This window comes from Nuphar pumila, chromosome 12 (genome assembly GCF_984573655.1).
Source record: "Nuphar pumila chromosome 12, dmNupPumi1.hap1.1, whole genome shotgun sequence".
NCBI lineage: Eukaryota > Viridiplantae > Streptophyta > Magnoliopsida > Nymphaeales > Nymphaeaceae > Nuphar > Nuphar pumila.
The window spans coordinates 99,855,894-99,878,390 of record NC_143260.1 but is presented as its reverse complement, the minus strand read 5'-3'; the positions used below and the strand labels follow the sequence as shown (position 1 = coordinate 99,878,390).

General features: G+C 38.5%; 1 protein-coding gene across 2 annotated transcripts; it reads left to right on the top strand.

The window, feature by feature from the left end:
- Nucleotides 1-13,362: 13,362 nt before the first annotated feature.
- On the top strand, nucleotides 13,363-22,255 carry LOC149821304 (putative trehalose-phosphate phosphatase H). Of its 2 annotated transcripts, none has more exons than XM_089982117.1 (12): nucleotides 13,363-13,564; nucleotides 15,637-15,974; nucleotides 16,260-16,400; nucleotides 16,491-16,562; nucleotides 17,257-17,379; nucleotides 18,818-18,874; nucleotides 18,972-19,073; nucleotides 19,948-20,031; nucleotides 20,131-20,200; nucleotides 20,307-20,377; nucleotides 21,682-21,774; nucleotides 21,889-22,255. In XM_089982117.1, exons 2-12 carry the CDS (start codon nucleotides 15,663-15,665, stop codon nucleotides 22,003-22,005), a joined length of 1,242 nt encoding a protein of 413 aa, XP_089838243.1. In that variant the 5' UTR covers nucleotides 13,363-13,564; nucleotides 15,637-15,662; the 3' UTR covers nucleotides 22,006-22,255. The 2 variants fall into 2 exon arrangements, with proteins under 2 accessions (XP_089838243.1, XP_089838244.1); XM_089982118.1 differs by having other exon boundaries at nucleotides 19,954-20,031; nucleotides 21,889-22,135.
- Nucleotides 22,256-22,497: the final 242 nt, after the last annotated feature.

The window sequence follows — 22,497 nt, the reverse complement described above, 5'->3', positions numbered from 1 at the left end:
CTAGTCGAGTCCTTGTATTCATAATGTTTGCTGGCCGTGCAAAATGCTCAAGAAAATCTCATTTTCTTTATTTGACAAAGGAAAGTTGATAAGCCTTATTAAATTTTATACTAGGGACTTCTAAACATCAGATTTATTGATGCTTGACAATCAACTATGAACATATATCATTGATGTGAGACACAATATGGAGTTCTCAAATTTAAAATGTCTAACTGAACTTGCAAAAATGATGGTAAAGATCGAAAGCATAATGTAATTCCTCTAATTTATTTGCTTATCAAATTAGCATTGACTCTACCGGTTGCGACAACAAGTCATGAGAGGACATTTTCAACTATAAATATTATCAAGACTCAATTGCGTTCTTAAATGGTAGATGAATGGGTAAATGATGCTTTTGGTTATCTACATCGAGAAATATATATTTGGCATCATTAGTAATGAATCAATTAAAACTGGCATTAAAAATATGAAAAAATGACGAGGTGAATTGTAAAAGGTATTTGTTACAGTTAGTATTTGATATTTCTCTTCATTTTGAGTGGCTTGTACTTTTTTAAATTATTTATAAAACATTTATGATGCCTTTTTATAGATTTTTTTAAGATTAACTAATTAATTGGCTATTTATATGTAGGATGTTTGTGTTTCTTTGTCACGTCTTGCCAAATGCATTTCAAGATCGAATCTTGACCTCAGTCACACTACATTGTAAGTTTGAATTTATTTTTGTAAAGTTTTATTATTGGAACAATGTTCATATTGTGTTTCACAAAATTTTTTGTATTGATTGTTTTGATAAATTTGTTGTTTTCATGTATTTTTAAGAGAATTGTTGTTTATATTCTGTTTTACTCATTTGTTGTGTTGATTTCTCATTTGTATGTTGTTTAGGGCAAGTTGCATTCATTTAAAAGCTTAATTGTTTAGGACATGTCGTGCATCACTTCCGTTACACTATACTTTTTTGATCTAAAAATGCATTATGTTCTTCTCCTTTTTATGTATTTGAATGAATTTATGAGCAGAGACCGGATTTATGTGTTTGAATGTTAAAAGGAATTTATGAGCAGAGAATACATTTATATTTTTGAAGAAATTTATGGGCAGGTTAAAATATGTTTTAATGAGTTTATGAATGTTGGAAGCAAGACCCCAAGTTAGAATGAGTTCTATAGATATTGTTAAACTAATTACATGAACTATATTATATAATCTATAGTTGAAGATATTAGTTTAGTTGTTCGGTAGTTCGATTTCTTGTTGGAGACACTAGTTACATTCTGTAGTTCTTTAAAAAAATTTTCACTTGCTAGTATAGTTTATTGTCATGGAAATTATTTTTGTTTTTACTGTGCATTTGTGCTCATGCTAGATTAAATTTCTGGCTTCACTTATGCTTGTACTTAAAAGTTAAATTCTCTATATTATATTCTAAACTATCCAAACATAACTAGTTTATGTGTATTTTATTAGATAGGCAAGCTATATTATTGCTTCACAAAAGAAACTTTTTGTGGCTCTCAATTTTCTCACTTGTAAACAACTTATTGAAAAATGATTGTATTGTCCTTGTAAAATTACAGGATTTTTGAAATGCCTCACAATTTGCTAAAATCTCCTCATACCCAAAATTTTGATTTCTAAATTTTTAGGATATTTTTACCCTTCTACTCTAGCAAACTTGTTGATGTTCACCTGACAGATGGATACCCCATGCAAAACACACATCTCAATAACAAGGAGATTCACATGAGCATTTCATGGATTTGATCAAACTTGCCTAAAGTATTTTCAAACCTAGCTAACTTGAATCCCAACACAAGAGATTCATATCTCAAATATGTGGATCTTTTGAGAATCACAACTTTGGTGCGAACCTTCTAGAATTTTAAAGTTCTAGCTTGACAGGTTCACTTTATACATTTGCTGGAGTCCTGACTGTCACGCAGACGTCATGTAGACCTCTTGTGACTAAAAACTCACTTAAAGTCATGACGTATGTCCATAATTTGTTGTATGAAATTCACAAATATTAGTTGTGAATGTCTTCACCTTTGGGGTCAACTTCTGAATTTGATTGTTTATCACTGGAACAATGACATGATTTTTAAGATATTTTTATATTTTTAGTAGTTTATTTTGTTTCTTTTTTGTAATTCAATTTTATGTGAGTCTCTTTTGCCCATCTGTTTATCATTGAATTTGGTTATGCAGAGATTGTTCATCCTTTACTATAAAGATGACGAGTGAAGAAACTCTCATGAAGGCACAAACTCATAGTCATGGATGAAAGAAAGAGGTAGGATATATACATGCTCTAAAAAGACTAAATTTTCTTTCTATACCATAGACCTTAAGTAATATACTGAAGTTTTCCTCTCTTGAATATTATTTTTTCAGATACAATACCCATCGGTTAATCCATCATACCATGAGGTATAAAAGAGGCTTGATACATGGATAGACAGGGAACTTGTTCTATGCCCAAGAGTATGAGTTTTCGATATAGTTCAAAAAAAATGCACTAATGGTAAGATGAGTATGAAATTACCCTAATCCAATAGGAAGCCAGAAAAAGGAGTTTTCAATAAAAAAATTTGCTTTAAAAAAGGTTGATGCATTAGTGTCTAGAATCATGTCTCTCATCAAGGAAGCATCTAAAGAAGGGGATGCTAGTGAGCAATCAGTGGTTAATAATTGTAATGAGCCAAACTTTGGATTTCTCAATAGACATTAATCTGCAGGACTGACTAAAGGAAGTAGGGGACATATTTAGTTACAATAGCAATGATGAGATAGAGAAGAAGACGATGGACACTGTGAGGGTGGAGAGGGCAAAGAAGGAACCTCAACAACGGAAGGATGTCAAGGATGAGGTGGAGAAGAGAAGATACAATTCAAGCAAATAAAGAGGACAATGTTGAGGTATAGAGTGAGGTTGTTGGTGGTGAAGGGGCAGAGAAGGAATCATAAGGAAGGAGGTGAAGACTGAGGTAGAGAATAAAGGTTTGGTTGGTGAGAGGGTAGAGAAGGTTTATCAACAAAGGGAGGAAGCTAAGGTGAAGGAAAGAATGAAACATGTTTGTAAGATGTTTGCAATCAATTTTAGTGTTATACATTTAATTATTAAATTACGATATGTGTATGTGTGAAACATGTTTGTATGATAACTAGTTTGAATATTATAATTAATGATCATATATTCAATGATTGATGTGTATGCAATAGTGGGTCTATTTTGTGAATGTGAGCAGTTGTAACTAGTAAATTAAAATGAATACATTTTAACATTATATTCGATTATGATATTGAGTTATTCTATAAATTTTTTTGTTAATATGTGCAATTGTAATTAGTCTACTATAATTAATCAATATTAGTGTTATTTTTTATTAACTATGTGTGATATGTAATTGATTCCATGCAATTTGTGTTGTTATTACAAGATTTGTAGCCACAAATAGCAGAACAACCATACTGTTTGTCACATCGATTCTATTGGTTTCAAGCACACGAGTGGTTCTTAATACTATCAGATGATGCTAATGATTAGCTAGATCAAATAGACTCCTGACCATTCCTGAAGGTTACATCATGAACTATTGATCATAGTTTCGTATATTTCATAGTACATTTTTATAATATTTTAATGAACATATTTTTATTCTTCAATTTTGAGTTGACCATAACCTTAAAAGACGTGACATACATCACATAATTAAAGTGTTATGAAGAGCCCATAAATGCACCTTGATTTGACAATTTGAAGTACACACTTGAAGTTTTATTAAGAATAACTGAGGACGCATTTGAAGGTGATGCATTGAAGCCGTCATGGTTGATGAGGATAATACAAACATTTTCCGTCAAAATAAACCGACTCACCAATTAGTTTTGGCAAAATTTTGGATATTCCTAGAGCCTGTAAGGGCTCTGCTCATCTGGTAAGGTGACTTGTGAATGTCACCAAGTTAATGGGATGTCACAAGTTCAAACCCCACCAGGACATCCCTTTGCCACAAGCTTGAAGCAAGGTGTCAAGTTTGGTGGGTAATTGAGAGACCGGAAACTTGCTGAAGTATGGTTTCGGATGAATGGTTTTTTCATGAAAGTTAAAAAAGAGAAAAAAAAAATCACATCTAGAAATTATGCGTGTTAGAGAGCTACCACGTAAGCATCAATGGTGTCAATGCATGTTACCACATATGCATCATTGAAAATCAAGGAATTAAATAAGGGAGAAAAAGAGAGATGATCAGGTCAAAGTCACCTTTAATCGTAACACCACCAGATACATGCCTTGGATGCCGTTCATCTTAAAAATGAACTATACCCATCAAACAGTGAATAAGGCTCATTGTGAGTAGGGATGGCAGTGGGGCGGGGCGGGGCGGGGGACAAGGTTTCCACCCCCGCCCCGCCTCAAAATTTTATCCTCCACCCCCGCCCCGCCTCCGCGGCGGGGATGGATTTTATCCTCCACCCCCGCCTTCATCCCCGTTTCATGTCCTCCACCCCCGCCCCGTCCCCGTCCCCGCCCCGCCCCGTCCCCGTCCCGACCCCGCCCCCGTCCCCGACCCCGCGGGATGAGCGTGCTCGTCACCGGCGCCGCTGGCTTTGTCGGCACCCACGTCTCGCTCGCCCTCCGGAAGCGCGGTGACGGTGTCGTCGGCCTCGACAACTTCAACGACTACTACGACCCCTCGCTCAAGAAGGCCCGCCGTCGAATCCTCGGCGACCACGGCGTCTTCGTCATCGCCGGCGACATCAACGACGCCCGGCTCCTGGCCAAGCTCTTCGACCTCGTCGCCTTCACCCACGTGATGCACCTCGCCGCCCAGGCCGGAGTCCGGTACGCTATCGAGAACCCGGCGTCCTACGTGCACAGTAACGTCGCCCGGCTCCAGGGTTAGGAAATTAGGGAAGGGAGTTAGGGTTAGTAAACAGTTCATCTGAGTTGGGGGCGGGGATGGGGCGGGGCCGGGACGGGGATGGGGCGGGGGCGGGGCGGGGATGGGCCGGGGCGGGGCCGGGGCGGGGATGGGGCGGGGCGGGGCGGGGGAACGTGCCAGTCCATCCCCGCCTCCACCCCCGGACGGGGATGGATTTTAACCTTCATCCCCGCCTCCATCCCCGTTTCATACCCTTCATCCCCGGTCCAAACGGGGCGAGGCGGGGCGGGGCCCCGCTTTCCCCCGGTCCACTGCCATCCCTAATTGTGAGACATTCATTTTAAACCATCCGGATGCCGTCCATCTGATACACCGGGGAGAAAAAGTGGGGCTCATCCAAGTGATGAGCAACTCATTCGCACAGGTTTGTATCCTGTTAATCGTGAGATCAATGGCATCCAAAGGAGTTCTGACGGTATTACCATCAGCACACACTGACCAGATCCCATCTAGGGGAGAAAACCCATGGAAAAAGCATGCAACAGAGTTACACATGCACCATCATGGGATTCTGTCATGACTGACATGCAAACAGTTTTGTTACAATTTCTTCTAGTTATCTATTTTTTTTTATTTGGAGAAACAGTCCCTGGTGCAAAGACCTAACCGTCCTTGCTCGGCCTGCTGTACTACGGTCTCTGTCCATGTCGGCATAAAACTCGGAGGGCTTACCCCTCTACCCCCAAGGAGTCGCCATGCTTTGGCTTTGGCTTTGGCTTAGGCTTAGGCATAAGCTAATTATCTATTAATATCTACAAAGTTCCAAAAAAAAAACTAAAGCACGGCCAAAATGTGAAACCAATGATAATCGGACAACTCTCCTACAATAATTGTGTTTTTTTTTATTGATCGCCCTCTACGTATTAGATCTCTAATGTGGAATGTGTGAAAACATGCTTTAGATTATGATTTTTTGATAATGTTAAAAAATCAATATCCCACAATGCTTTGTATTGCAAAATCTTATATGAATTATAAGCCATTGTTTTCTAATGTTTTGAAAAAACATGTCTAGATCATCATTTAAAACATATTTCTTGTTAAATAAATAAATTATAGAGACCAAATCTATGAGATCTGATGGATGAAATGCTTGATCATTGGAAAAGCAGAGCGGTCACAGCATCAGCCCAAGGACTCTCTCTCTCTCTCTCTCTCTCTTGTGACAAGTTTCAGTTCCTGTTCAACTTGGTTGTGGCAGACAATTAGGTCGGTACAAGTTCCATCCAAACATGACCTTCATGTTGGTTTTGGTTTACTTCATCACAAACTAGAAAAACTTGAAAATTATTAGCTCGAGTCAAAGTTTGTGAGATTTGAGGCAATCAAACGCCTCCCCATACACATTTCCTATCAATTCTGCTTGTCATTGAATTGATAATTGGACTTCAAACACAAGTTCAAACCCTAGAGTGACCCTAGTGCCAACTTCCAACTTGGGTGTCTTGTTCCATTCTACTTGACTCAACTAAGACAAAATATTTGTGGATCATATTATTGAGTCAACCAACTTCTAACCGACTGAATTGAACCAAGGAAAGTATTAATCAAGTGATCAATGATTGAACTTGACATTTGGGTGAACTTAATGACCAAAGTGTGACACAAAATGAGCAGGAGATGGGTCAAATCAATCTTGAGACACGACAGGGGTAGAGACCCTATCCCCCGCCCCCTGTTAGGAAAAACCACGAGCAAGAGACAATCAAAAGGAAACAAAGAACAAGAATGATCAAACTAAACACAAGAAGAACACAGATTTTACGTGAAAAAACCTCTCCTCAAATCCGAGAGAGAGTAAAAAACTACGGCCGCCCAGAGAGAAATATTATTACTCTTAACAGACAGTTACAGTTCTGGAAAGAAAAGCGAGAATATAAACAAGGCAAGGGTGACAACCCTAACCCTAACCAAATCGGGTCAGATCCACTGAAAATCGGGTCCCAAACATAAGCCCCAGAAAAAATTTCTTCTGGGGGGCGCTGCCCCCCTATAACCTCCTGCCAGGGACGGACCCCCGCCCACTGACCGTGCAGCGGGACCCGCGTCGGGGGAGCCCCCGGACCCCCCTTCCTGCAAGGGCAAAAACAGTGAATCAGGCTCCACAACTCATCACCCCCGCCCCGATCCATTGCCATCCCTATGAGTGATATGGGGACTAGCAACTTTGAGTTGGTGTACCTCACCTTCACTTGTGAAAAGATCAGATGCAATATGATTGCACAAATATTTGTGCATTAAGCACCTGATCACCCTCCATCTTGAGGACAGGCCTGTCAGTTGTGAGGCGATGGAAGGCAATCTGGTGGTTAAGGTGGTTAATGCACAAATTTTGTACCATGTGATTGCACCCGATCCGGACTCCCCTCACTTGATATCCATAAACAGAAACACGATCCATAGTTTTTGGTAGGGGCAATAGAAACGAAGTAAAAGGTGAGAGCGATGTGGGTAGCCATATCCATTGCATCAAATGATGCAAAAGGAATTTCTATTCTCTCTTCTCTTTGCTCTATAAGCTGTCACTAAACGTCACAATCGCACTATATATCAACTGGAGCGAGAGAGAGAGAGAGAGAGAATAAACCAAGGTGGTTTTCTTGAATCTTTGAATCAGGTGCTGGTTTAGTGATGTATCTAGGGGCGGGTTTGTCCTCAAAACTGTTTAACAAATGGGTAAAGCTAAAGTTTGGAGCAATTTTGTATTTTTTAGAGTTAACCATTGTAGGTAGAGGTGCAGCTGTTTTTGAGAAGGTGGCCACCATTAATTTGGCAGTAACCAACCCTTCTTTCCACTCTGTTTATTGACAATTATTGGTGAATGGTGATTACTATATGTGGACTAGAACATACATCACTGCCACTTTTTTTATAAAATGCTAGCAAATAAGTAGTTTTACATATATAACTAATTAAGCATTTAAGACATTTTTTTTATGAAAAAATCCTGATATTTTAATACAACTCTTCATATGCATTATATTTTCTTACAACTAAACGTGATTATACAATTTTAATTGTTTATATACATTGTGTATTCATTATTTAACCTGAGGCAAGTGGCTTGAATTGGCTATAGCTGATGGATTTTGTGACATTTTCAAGGTACACATTTGTTCCACACCTCACTGATGGTTGTGGGGGCAGCCCTATTTGCTTGGAGTTTGTAATCTAGGGTTGTCAGTCACCTCGTGTCTCCTAGCTTAGGTTTTTCTTATTCATATATATATATATATATATATATATATATATATATATATATTCACGTGGATGACCTTGAAGAAGTAACTTGTCATATACTTGGACCTAAAAAGGCAATTGGGTGAAATTTTCTGAAGTTTTTTTAATGCAAAGTTATTTAGTCATTCGCCCACAAGTGCTTCCCTCATCTGGTAGGACGACTTGTGAATGTCACCAAGTTGACGGGACATCATAAATTCGCAACCCGTGGGTGGCGTCCCTTGCCACAAGGAAGAAGCTTCAAGGGATTAACCGACTGGAGATCAACCAATGTGAAGTTGGTGATGAAATGGTTTTTTCCTTGGATTATCAAAAAAAAAAAAACTCATTTTGTCAATTGATGGAGTGTCCACAAGGTTTTACACAGCCCAAATGGTGAGTAGCACCCTAAGACCCGGTGTGGCCAGATTTTTAGGTCTCAAGTGTGGTTTCTTCATATGCCGGGTGCCGTATCTTTGGGTTATAAATCCAAAAAAAAGTGTGGCTTCTTCGTGTATTTTTTGAAAGAAAAAAAATGGCTTCTCCATGTAAAAAAAGGAAAACAAAAAACTTTGCTCGGTGATTTACGAACAAAAAAATGTCAGCTCGGCTCGGCACACACAAGCCATATGAGCTGAGTCCAAACACTATATGGCTGTAAACAAGCCGAGATGGAACAACACATGTTTGGCTCGTTTATCAGCCCTAAGTGTTAGTGCACATCACCATGTGTTGGGATGTTGCAAGTTGAAAACCCAATGGTATGTTGTGTGATTGGTGGGGGTATGCCTAACCCCAACTCGCCTTAAAAAAAAACATGAATCGTTAAGGATGGTAGTGGACCGTGGACGGTGCAGCAGACAAGGTCTCCATCTATGCCTCGTCTCAAAATAGTGACCTCCATTCCAAGTTCATACCCGTGACAGGGGGGACTTTGGGCCTCTACCCCTCATCGCTATTCTTGCTCTTGCCCTCATCCTCGTCCTAGCCTTGTTCCCGTTCTTGCATCTCATCAAATTTACTGTCTCAATCTCCTACCGTTGTGTTCGTTAGGAGAGGCTGAGCCGTCAAGAGAGTCGAGTTGTCACATGGAGTAGCACGGGAAGCCTTGAGAGGAGGTCGAAAGGGTCGATTATGATGGACCAAAAGGAGTACTGAAAGGGTCATTTTAGGCTTTATGGTTAGAAATTTAGTATTAAGAATAAATATATAGGAGTTATATGTAATTTTATTAAATAACTAAAGGTATATTTTAGTTATTTTACTAACAGGTAGGGATGACGGTGGGGTGGGGTGGGGTGGGGTGGGGCGGGGGACAAGATCTCTACCCCCACCCCGCCTCATGATTAGAACCTCCATCCCCGCCTCCATCCCTGGCAGGGATGGATTTTAACCTCCACCCCCTCCTTCATCCCCGTTTCATGTCCTCCATCCTTGGTTCAAACGGGGATAAGGCGGGGCGGGGCAGAGATGAGGCGGGGAAAAGTGACAGAGATGGGGTGGGGCAGGGATGAGACGAGGCGGGGAAAAGGGTACGTCCATCCCTGAACGGGGATGGATTTTAACCTTCATCCTTGCCTCCATCCCCGTTTCATACCCTTCATCCCTGGTCCAAACGAGACAAGGCGGGGCGGGGGGGGGCCCCGCTTTCCCCCGGTCTATTGCCATCCCTACTAACAGGATTGGGGATGGGGCAAGGCACAGAAAAGTATAAGTTTATTTTCGCATGGTTTTTTATTTTCACATCCATCCCGGATCCATTTCTTGTTTCATGTCCTCTATCCCCACCCCAAATGAGGGGGGGGGGGGGGGGGGTGTCCCTGCTTTCCTGTGGTCCACTGCCATCACTAATTGTCATTGCATATATTTAATAACTTTATTCAATGACCTGATATAGTGACATGACTATATAAACATTCTCTCCCTTCCCCCCCCCCCCCCCCCCCCCCCCCCCCCCATTTTTTTCATTGTGGCTATAGACGATCTTGGTGATGTAATCTAGAGTGGAAGAAAGAGGACATTTTTTGGGGCTGCAATGTATCATCAACAATTAATATCTCATTTTCTTTTCATCGATAACCTCTTGATCATTGGAGAGGTTTTAGAGGAAAATATGTGGGCCATATGGGTGATTCTCAAGTGTTTTTAAAAAATTTTAGGTCTTCATATGAATAAGGAAAAGAGCCAAATCATGGTGCTTAACGACTACCGGGGACTTGAGGAAGCTCGCCTCTGTAATATTCAATTGTGAGGAGAGTATCCTTCCAATTAAATATTTGGGTCTTTCTCTTTATTTGGGGGGCCTCAAGAGAATTACATTGGAGTATAGAGAAAGATCATATTTGTCAAAAAATCCATTCATGTTTTTCCCATTTGTTTTCTAGAGGGGAGAGAGTTAACCTTGTTTGTTTTAATATCTCTCCTACAGTCATACACTTCTTCCAAAGTAACGTTGAAAATAGTCTCAATTCTTTGTTTAAAAAAATTATGACACGAGTCTATTGATGAAAAGAAGAGGGTGCCTGGCAAGTGATTGATTTTGTCACAAAACCACTACATGTAGGGGTTTCAGAATGCATAATTTGAGGAGATTTAAGATTGCCGTCTTGTCTAAGTGGTTATGAAGGTTGTGTAGAAGGGACAACAGTCTTAGCTTAGACTACTTGAAAAAGTATGAGTTAGTTGGCTGGCTTTTAAGTTGGTCTAAAAATTACAAATGGAGGAAAGGATTTTAGATTTGGAAGGGGGTGGATGGTTGCTTTGGACTACTTCAACATGATGATTCAGATTAAGGTGGACAATGATTCTAAAATCTTATTTTGTCATGATGTGTGGTGCGGTAACATCAAGCATAAGAATTCTTTCTTTCTCTTACATGAAGCATCTAGAGTCAAAAATGAAAAATTATGTGATTTTTGGTCTAACGAGGTCTGAACATGGGATATTTTGCTTAGAAAGGAACCTTTAGATGTGGTTTTACGTGAATGAAATTCCCTCATTGCTTTTTTGTCGAGCACCTCTCTTTCACTGGAGGATACATTGAGTTGGTCTCTCACTAGTGACGGCATTTTCAAGATGTTGACTATGTACCAATCCCTTATGCTGGCTCCCACATGGCTCTTGAAAATAGCTTTATGCTTTGTGGGCTTACTGTGTTAGGAAAACTGCAAGCAAGAAACAACCGAAGAAAACAATAAACAAGAACGATTAAACCAAACACAACAAATACACATAGATTTATGTGAAAAAACCTTTCCTCAAATCCGAGAGAGAGTAAAAAACCATGGCCGCCCAGAGGAAATCTTTATTGCTCTCCTTCGACAGTTACAAGAGAGAAATAAAAGAAAGAATTTATACAAGGCAAGGGCGATAACCCTAAACCTAAACAAATCAAGTCTGATCCACAAGAAACTGTAAGAGCAAAAAACTTTAAGGATCATTTGACTCTCCTCCATGACATGTTAATATGAAGATTAGACTCAAAAGCTAGGGTTTTCACCATTGTTCACGTTGTCATTGTGAAGAAGAATCCACTCCACACCTCTTTTGGAATTGCATTTTTACAGGGTCCATCTTGCACAAAGCTTGGATTGACCTTTATATAGATTGGGATGACATTTTTTCTGAGTGATGGCTTGGAAGCTTAATTATTTGATTGGAAAGGAATCAACACATCTTCAAGGACCACTCTTACCGTTTTCATTTCATCTTATGCCAGCTTAGATGGGAGTTAAACGAAAGGGCTACCCCTAAGTGGACCGAAAAATCTATGGACTGGTTAAGGAAGAGCTGGATTGCGACTTGAGGCTGCCCACCGTTTGATAAGGGGATGCACCTCTTTATATTCTTCTATGTAATCTTCTTTTATTTGCTGGATGGGGTGCAATATCTCATTACGCACCACCAATGTAAACTGTTTGGTTTAATGATATTTATTTTGTTCTCTCCAAAAAAAAATCTAAACATTGAAGGGTTGATACATGAATTCTTAAGTTAGCCTCTTAATGGATTTCCTTTTTTATTTTTTTTAACAGATAATTTTATGAAAGTACGGCCAAAGGTGGGGTTTCTAACTTTTCTCCATTGTATATTTAAAATGTGGAACCCACCACGTGGGGCAACATGAAGGATGAAGAGGATAACGACGCTTAGCAGGATGACCACGGTAAAAGTTAAGCCGTTTGTGGGATCATGAACAAGCAGCTGGGATCCCATAAAATAAATGGCCGGGCCCAGTCTCCAACTCAGAGGGTCCAGATCAAACCCCAGCTCGATCCAGACTAGGGTCTGACCTATTCTAGATTCTAGTGTTTCTAGAGCCTGTTCCAGATGCATTTGGATATAATGCAGAATCCGGTTTGTTATAATGTGAAATCTCAATGTCTATGTTTCCTGCAAGTCCTTTTAAGATAATGATTTCATTTGCACAAGACAGTTATAATTAAGGCTGACATTTTGATATGGTGTTGCAAGTTGGGCGATTAAAAAGTGATGAGAAGAATGGTGAATGGCACTGATATGTGTATGTTAAGATGGATGTGTGAAATGAATTGGACGCAAGAAAGATAATTGAAGATCTAGATGGAAAGACAAAAAGATATGATATAAAAAGACTGTCAGGTGACTTGAGTCTTTTTCAGACGTAATTGACAGCAAAGAAGGAAGATTCCGTGAGACTACTTGGTAACTTGATTATTCGCCTTGTAACTTTAAAATGCAAAAAAAAAGACAAACGAGAAACATGTAACACAAACATCATGTGGTCCGATCAAAGATTGATGATGATGATGATGATGATGATGATGATGGATGTAGCGGAATGAGTCCACCAAAGGGACAAATAAAAAACTAAAAACCGAGTTGAGTGGTTTTCTGGTCCGATTTCTTTCGGGTCAGAATCTGGTCAGGAACCGATCCATTTGCAGGCCCACTGGACCGTTGGTAGTGGGGTCAAGAGAAACGAGGGGCAGAGGGGTACAGATGCAGACATTCTCACCCACGCAATGTGGGCCCCACCATGGCACGCGGTGAGCAGATGTTCGCCCTCTGGATTCGGCTGTGGGGCCCGGCTTACTTCTGTGTGGATGGCAGCCACAAATCGACCACACACAGTCTCTCTCTCTCTCTCTCTCTTTTGTCTAGTTCATTCGTTGGTTATAAATCTCTCTCAAACACCCTGCGGCTTTGACTCGCCCACCCATCTCTCTCTCTCTCTCTCTCTCTCTCTCTGTTGTGCTTGTATGATGTTTCATGGCCTCTGCTTTACGAGCCTTCCATCGACTCAAAGACAGCAAGAGAGGGTAAAGGTAGTTATCGTTTTGTGCTGAAATTGCATCTTTATTTGGAGAAGCGAAGAGCTTTCAGGCAACTTGAAGCTGTAACTAAAGGTATTATAGAGAATGATTCTTATGGCCGTTTTTTTTTTGTGGGCCTTGACTCTGTGGTCACACTGATTTTTATTTTTGAGTCTTCAATATCTGCTAATATGCTATCTTGCTCTTTCTTTTGGGGTTGTTATTGTTGAAGTGAATGAACACTCCCATTCCAAGTACCAAACAGGCACAAGCTTTTGAAACTTAGCTCTTTTTGTGTGATAGAGAATGCAACCACATCTGAGCAGATGGGAGTTTTGACACTTGGTATTCCCTACTGTGCCAGAGGAACTCCAACTTCCATGGGATGTTAACTCCAACACCTCTTCTTTGTATGAGGTGTGATCAAGCCCCATCCATTACCCAAATGGGCCTAAAAGTTTGACCCAGCCCATCAACCTAATTGTAGAGCAATGACCTTGCTTAGATCCAAACTAAAGTGGCTAGTGCCACATTTGTTCATTGGGTTAAACCAGTCATGGTGATTAACATCCAAGGATTTAAGCCCTGTCTATTTACTAAATAAGCCTGGAAGGAGGATTCTTCTGTAGTTACTGTACTACAAACCAAAATACATCTTCAAATTCCTTGAAACTATTCTATTAGTAATTGAATCTGCTAAGGCACCCCATCTTAACCATCAGAATCCTTGCCTTCTTACCCATATCATCTGTTTTTTCTCTGTCATTCATTTTCTCTGAGCATCACAAGTTTTTTACTATTAAAAAAAGCGTTTTTCTTAAAGACATATAGTCAAGTTATGGAAATCTATCACTATTCATTACCATGAAGAATGAGTATAGTTCATGTCTCATCATATGCTGTCTCCTGTAAGACAAAATAGAATTATTTCAAAAAGTTGATACATTGCATGAATGGCGCCCTTTATTTGGAAGTCACTATCTGCACATGGTGAAACTTGAACTTCTGAAAAGGTTTGAATGCTGTGATGGTGCCCTTTAACTGATAGTCTTTGTAACCTACAAGTGGTAAGAAATTTATTATAGGAGGTTTGGGAGATGGGGGGTGGGGGGGATATGATGTTTGAGGATGAGTGTGTGGTTGAACCATCCTTGTATTTTAGTATTATAGGCTTACTTGCAATTTGAGGGAACCTTTGGTTGTTTGTATCCATTTTTGTTTCTTATGTTCATGTTTTTTCTTGCAATCGTGTCTTCTTATTCATCTTGGTCGCTCTGATGGATGACTATCGAGAGTTATGGTTCCCTGAAAGTAACCCAAGAAGGGAAAGTCCTCTAATATTTGACTGCTGTTTTGGAGTCTTAAAAGGTACTTTCTGCATAAAACATTTGACTTGTAACTCTTGACTTCTCTATTTGATGCCCTTAATTAGGACATGTGAAGGAGAGTTGGTGGGCAGTGGAAAAGTAAAAATTAATGAGCTGTTAGTTTCTTAGCTATGCGTTTCTGCTTACTATTCCCTCCTGAGGACAATTTTCTTGTAACTGTAATAATTGTGTGCTTATTTGACTTTTAATGGTGAACTTTGGCAACTTTTTGCAATGATGGTGTAAAGCAAATTTCCCACTCTCCCCCCTCTATTCCCCAAATGGATCCACCAAACCCACCATCTTGGTTCCATTTCCCTTTCATTTTCCCCATCACCGGTGGATCCTAATGCAACTTCAAAGGAGCAAGGGAGAACAAGTAAATTAAAAATCCAAATAAAAAATCTATGTAAAGGTCTTTTTCAAATCCGACTAGTATTAAATAAATGGAACTTACAGAGTGACATTTCCATGATATTTTTTTAGTTTATGGTCTGGGGGCTTCAGTTAAAAAGAGGAAAATTGTGACAAGAAGGTGATTAAAAATGAAAACATAGTAAAAAAAGAAAGGATAAAATTGAATATACTGCTGATAGTTTTCAATAAAATGCCAATAGATACAACACAGCATATCTTTTTCTTTTGCCAATAAAACTGCAATAAGCTCTATTCACTAAAATTCGTTTGGAATTTTTATGATCCTTAGAATATCACCGTATATCTCAATAATCTTCAAAACCTTCTCCAATCTTTCATTGTTACCTACCTTATATGTCCATTTTTTTTATTTTTTTGCAGACTAAGACATTAATTCCAAGCAAGGGATGACCCAAAGAACCAATATGGCCAAAGAGAATGTAGTGGTTCAAGATGATTCATCTTCAGCATCAACCTTAGGCACTATTTGTACTGTATCATTGGGCATTTGCAGCTCCCATTTTCTTGGTGCATCTGACCTGCAATCTAGTGCAAGAACAGCTTCTGCAATGGGTTGTATCACTAACCATAGAAAGAATCCACTGCTCATGAAGAAGCTTGACATTGGTGGGAGTGTGAACATGTGGCTTGATTCCATGAGAGCATTGTCACCAACAAGCACCAAACCTGTTCCTTCTCTTGTATCTGAATACAAACAGGCAGGTTCACCTTTTCCTTTTTCTTTCCCTTTATTTCCACTGGATCAGGTATATATATATATATATATATACAAACAGGCTGGTTTATGTCTAAAATTAAATTGATGGTGGATAGAACTGTTAAAAAGACCACCATGATAGAAAAAGAGGCTCATGGAACTTGTTAAGTCCACCCAAAATGGGGATACAAATTCATTTATATCAGCCACATATTAATATACTAAAATGTACCTTCAGAAAATGAAACAGGATTTTCCTTAAAAAGGCTCTATTTAATTTGAACAGCTTCACCTTCCATCTGCACTGAACATGTTTGAAGACATTATGGAGGCTTCAAGGGCCAAGCAAATCGTTATATTTCTAGATTATGATGGCACACTTTCGCCGATCGTCGACGACCCGGACCGAGCTTTCATGTCTGATGCGGTAATCACAACATACTTCTCACTAACTAAATTTCATATATTAAACTTCTATACGTGATTCTGATCCTCTAGTTGAGAGTAAACTGATCAGATGCGAGCAGCAGTGAGGGACGTGGCAAGGTACTTTCCAACAGCAATTGTGAGTGGGAGGTGTCTAGATAAGGTAATTTAAGTTAAAGATTTATTCTTTATTTTTTCGATAGGTAAGCTGGGGTTAGGCAGACCCCCACCAGTCATACAACTGTACCATTGGATTTTGAACTTGCAACGTTCCAATACAAGGTGACGTGCACTAATAGCTCCTACCAAACAAGCGGAGCCCTTTATTGCCATGGGTACACTTGCACTTGCAAAGGTGTATGGCAGCAATTCCATGAGTTATTGCCATGCATGCGCCAGATCTCCCTCGTTTGTTAGACCCATTCAAAAATCGTAGTTTTCAGTATTTTTTTTTTCACATTTAACACCATAAATGTGATCGGTAGTTTTTTTTTTAGTTATTTCCGGCTTTTGGATCACCCAAATCTAATCTGTATACAGATTTTTCCGGTGATCCAAAATCAATGGCCATGAAGGCATCAATTGTTTTCCTGCTCATAAAAATACAGTTTTTCATAAAAAAACATGATCCATGAATCGATTCTAAACACATCTAACTGTTCAGATCTATCATAAAACACTTCAAACTATGGGGCCTAACTGGGCAGAACGAGAAAAGAAGGCCTAATATGTTCAGTTCTCTCTCTCTCTCTCTCTATATATATATATATATATATATATATATATATATATATCATTTTAGTTGGACGACTATTAATTAAGTACCTTCTTTTGATCATCATGCAACACTATTTTAGGTGTATAGCTTCGTGAGATTAGCCGAGCTGTACTATGCAGGTAGCCATGGGATGGACATCAAGGGGCCACTCAAGAGCCCAAGATGCTTAAGAATGAATGGTGCAAAAACTCTAGGGAAGATGGTGAGTCGTGTTCTTTTCCTTCTTTGCTTTTTCAATTAGGTAATAAACCTGTGGACCAACTTCTTAGTTTTTCAACAGACAAAGACGTAGATGGCACTGGCTTTTGGGCACAATACAGAAATTGCTTACAAATTAAAAAACATGACAAAACTGGTTAATTGATTTTTTTTTTTGACCGTTTTACCTTTTTATCCCTTGAAAAATTAGGCACTTTGGGTTTTGATATTTAAAACTGAGAAACCACCTCCAAGATCAGAGACCTAGATGCACTGGCTTTGCCTGCAATACTTAGAGCCTGTTTAGAATCTCGGCGTTGGGATGGGTGTTTATGCATTTGGTGTTCAGGAGGCAAAATCTTTGATCAAACGCCCATGGTGGTCTCGTTTGGAATCTAGGCGTTTATGCATTTGGGATGGAAAGTTAGGCCCTTTCTCCTTTATATTTACACTGAAGGATGGATTCGGCAGCTATACTATACCTGGCAAAGCAGCTGCCACTTACTCAAATGCATAAGCTCCTTAAACGCCCATCCCAGCTACTGATCCCAACAACAACAACAACAACAACACATTATCCGTCCCAAACGGGCCATTATCCGTCCTGACAGTGCAAAACTCTATGGCTGTTACCTTGCATCCATAGAGTCGCCACACTTCAGCTTGTGCCATAGTGACAAACGTTTTTATTGGAAATTTCTCATTTTAAAAAAAAAAGTCAGCAAGAAATTGAAAAAATTACATAAATACATTTTTTCAGCAAAATCTCGGCAATAAAAAAATTAATTAAAAAATATAAAAAGTATTTTTATAAGAAAATATTAATAAAAATTATTTAAAAATACATGATTTTTTTCGCAATAAATAGACGTTTAAAACATAAATATCGCATTTAAATCACAATATTTATATTTTGTTCATAAATCTCACGATATTTTGTAAATCTCACAAGAAATTGGTGTTTTAAACTTTCAGGCAATTTCTCGTGATATTATCGCAAGATTTTCATAAATCTTGGGATATTTGTCACTATGGCTTGTGCAAGGGTTGATGCCCATGAGATTTGAACCTAAACCACCAGCTAAACGGCCGAGGTCCCATCTCGCTATACGCCAAAACCCTTTTTTTTTCTCATCTTAAAAAAACAGGCACCATGTAAGTTTTTGCAGGCACCATGATAGAACCACTAGGCAAGTGCTTTCGACCAAAGCGCCTGATTTTTTCATCAGACAAAAGGCAAAAGTGTCAAAAATGTTAATTGTCAAGATGTATCATATCTTGTAGTTTCCAGCCAGTTTCGATATTGTGCCAAAAGTTAATGCCATCTACGACATTGTCTGGTTTTTAAACAATAAATCAATGGACCAAGGTTTCCTTTCACAATCGACCTAAATCTTTCTTTTAATTTCTGTCCATTTTTCTATCTTTTGCATTGTTCTCAGAGCAATCAATCTGTACTTTTCCAGCCTGCTAGCGAATTTCTGCCCATGATAGACGAGGTATAAATTTGTCCAAGCTTACATCTTGATATGATTTTTTTACGGTTTCCTTGAAATCAAATGCTCATTCTTTCAATTTACTTCCAATGTCTTAAAGGTTTATGAGTCACTGGTGGAGAAGACAAAGTGCATTCCTGGGGCCAAAGTAGAAAACAACAAGTTTTGTGCGTCTGTGCATTTTCGTTGCGTAGATGAAAAGGTATAATTATGTTCTGCTAAATAATGCTTGTAGATCATTTCTACAGGGTCTGATCAATAACAAAATGTTTAAGAAATTTGAAAATTTAAAGCTTCTATCAGGTGGGAGTAGGTGCTCCCAGAATTAATACCATATCATTGCTATATATAAAACCAACAAAATGTCACCATGCTTAAAACTCAGTAGGCTTACCCCTGGTCCAATGGGGAGTCACCATGCTTCAACTTGAACAAGGGGTGACGCCCATGGGATTTGAACCGACCACCTGCCTAGCAGCCTAGGCCCCATTCCACTATGCAAAACCCTTTTGGGACTCACATCTGTATGGTTGGAATTCAAAAAAAAATAAAAATACATCAAAAAAGTTATTTAACATGTTTTATTTAGAATTTAGTTTTCTAAGTTTTCATATATATATATATATATATATATATATATATATATATATATATATATATATATATATAGAGAGAGAGAGAGAGAGAGAGAGAGAGAGAGAGAACTGATGATCAATCAAACCCTACCTATGTGATATACATGGTTTGCTTAGTAGAAAATTAGTTTTTTAATCATGTGATTAGGCTGTGCAAGAAGGATTTTAAACGGTTTCAAAATTCAATAGTGCAAAGTATACCAAAATTTTAATACCCAAAAGTATGATTTTATTTCAAAAAGAAAAAAAGGATCCAAGCTATGAGTCTTAATCAACATATCATGCTGAACAAATCTATAGGATCAGGTTGAGTGCACATTAAGGGCACACACACACGGATATATATATATATATATATATATATATATATATATATATATATATATATATATATATATATATATATAGTTTCATTGATTGAATTAATTAAGGCTTTCATAGCTGCAGAGTTGGACTGCATTGGCAGAAGAGGTTAGAAGTGTTTTGAAGGGGTACCCCAAATTAAGGCTAACCCAAGGAAGAAAGGTAAATGCAACCAACATAGTTTAAATAAATGAGAACCACATGATGCATGTGATTTGAAAGATCTAATTTGCTGACACTTCCACCTCACGATCCATGCAGGTGTTAGAGATTCGACCTATCATCAAATGGGACAAGGGCAAGGCACTTGAATTTTTGTTAGAGTCTCTTGGTACGATTTTTAATCCGACCAACAAAATCTATTGATTATTTGATTATGATAAGACCAATTTTATTTATTGATTGCATTGCTGACTTATTTCTCTTGATTAATATAGGCCTTGCAAATTGTAGTGATGTGCTGCCAGTGTATATAGGAGATGACCGCACTGATGAAGATGCATTCAAGGTACCACAAATCCACATGTCCTTGACTAGTGAAGTTGTTTGTTTCCAATGCGGTTTCAGGCAATGTTGTTAAAGTTGAATTGAATAGACTTGAATCATCCTATTTGAATCAAATAAATAAATAATTAAATATATATATATATATATAAATATAAATATAAATAAATAAATATATATATATATATATATATATATATATATATATATATTACTAATTTAATTGAAAATCAACCATAATTTGGGTTTGTTAACATCTTGTGTACCCCCCCCCCCCCCCTTTTGCCTGAGTGGCAGTGAGCCTAGCTAGGGAGAATGTGCTGGCCTCTTCATCTCAGGTTTGACTCCCCCCGGTATGCGGTCAGGTTGGTTGTAAGTAGGCAATGGGTCGGGTTTGGTTTGGACCCAGGTGAAACCAGACTTGGACCAGTTTTTCAAGCATGGTATCCTTTCTGGACTCGGGTCTACTATAAGAGAAACCATGTTTGGACTCAGATAAGAACTACATGAACCAGACCTAGACCATACTCGGTAAAATAATATTTTTTATTATTTTTACGTTGAGAAATTATGGGTCTTAATCGGAACTCGGGTCGGGTCCAGGTCTGGTGTAAAATTTTATAAACTATACCCAGGTCCATGTATTAATCAGACCTTTGGGTCTGGACCCCAGTCATAATCGGCTCTTCTTATTTGTCACCATGCCTTGCCCCTATAGGGTTTGGTTCGGATCGGGTCCAGGTAAACCGGACCAATTGATCACCCCTAGTTGTAAGTGACCTCACTTGAGGATTACCTGCTTTGGTAGGGAACTTAGTCATTAAAAAAAAATTGTGTTATTCATGATATTTGTTTGGTATTGTAGTTTTTAAGTATTAACTGCATGTTTTAGGGTTTGATTGAACCTCTAGGTCATCATTTACTTCATTTCTGTATTTTCTTTTTTTAGATAATTTTCCTAAAATCTTTTATTTAAAAAATTATTTTTTTAATTTGATCCAATTCCATTGGATTGGCATATCAAGGATCGGATGGTTTTAGTATGATGAATGTAATGGATGAAATCTGATTTGCTGTTTTTTTTTTTATTTTTTTGCCCTGTTTCATGTGTGCTTTCAGGGCGACATCTTGTCCCCTAGGCATGTAATTGCTGAATCAATGCAGTGAAAGTTTTCTTTAAAAAAAAAAAATTTGATCCAATTCAGGCCGATTTTCTGAGTCTTATTGAAAAACAATTCGGTTAAAAAATCGAGTTGGACACATTGGATTTATGTGTTAATAACTGTTTGTTTTACCAAATGGGCGTAGGTTCTACGGGAGAGGAGGCAAGGTTTTGGAATTCTGGTGTCAAAAAAACCCATGAAAACTAATGCAACGTATTCTCTTCAAGAGCCATCCGAGGTGAGAGGACTCACTTGAAAGTCTCAACCATTTAGATGGAGGTTTAGATAATTCCCTTGTCCTAAGAAAAGTGTGAACATTTTCTAAGTTGTTTAAACTGTATGGGTTTTGCAGGTGATGGACTTTTTGCAGAGGCTTGTGGAGTGGAAGCGTTTTTGTTCCAACCCATCTTCACACCAACATGTAAATAAGAGAGAGAGAGGACGACCACCCAAGCGGCCAAATCATTAAGAAAGAGAGGGGCAGAGCTAACCTTGCTCTCATGTATATGTATATGTGACCACCTGCTTAATTATTGACCCAACAGCCAGAAAAAAAAAACAACTTATCGACCCCCTTCACCAGCCTTCAAACCATATCTGACAACTTTTGGCTTATCCTTTTGTTTTTTGGTATTAGCTCCTTGTGTGCTACGAGCACTGTAAAGCATGTAAACCATCGGCTTTCTTTTCTAGGACCTCGAGGTCGAGGCTCTTTGTAACATCTCTCTCTCTCTCTCTCTATATATATATATATATATATATATATATATGTGATAAGGATGAAAAAATGTGATTTTTTAGTGCTTGAACATTTATAAAGATTATGAGTCATTGATTTTAAAGCCTTAAAAAAATCTCATTTATGCGATGAAATTGGATGATTCAAGAGCGTGTTCTTGTGAAACCAAGCATGTAGATCACATCCTTATAATTAGATTTAAGAGAAAAAAATAAAAAAATT

What these genes read in the sequence shown, in the direction of transcription:
- LOC149821304 (XM_089982117.1), top strand. Translation starts at nt 15,663, where the DNA reads ATGACCCAAAGAACCAATATGGCCAAAGAGAATGTAGTGGTTCAAGAT. An exon ending in GTGGGAGGTGTCTAGATAAG is followed by an intron (nt 16,563 to 17,256) that starts GTAATTTAAGTT and finishes ACACTATTTTAG; the next exon opens with GTGTATAGCTTCGTGAGATT. An exon ending in ATTTTTGTTAGAGTCTCTTG is followed by an intron (nt 20,201 to 20,306) that starts GTACGATTTTTA and finishes TGATTAATATAG; the next exon opens with GCCTTGCAAATTGTAGTGAT.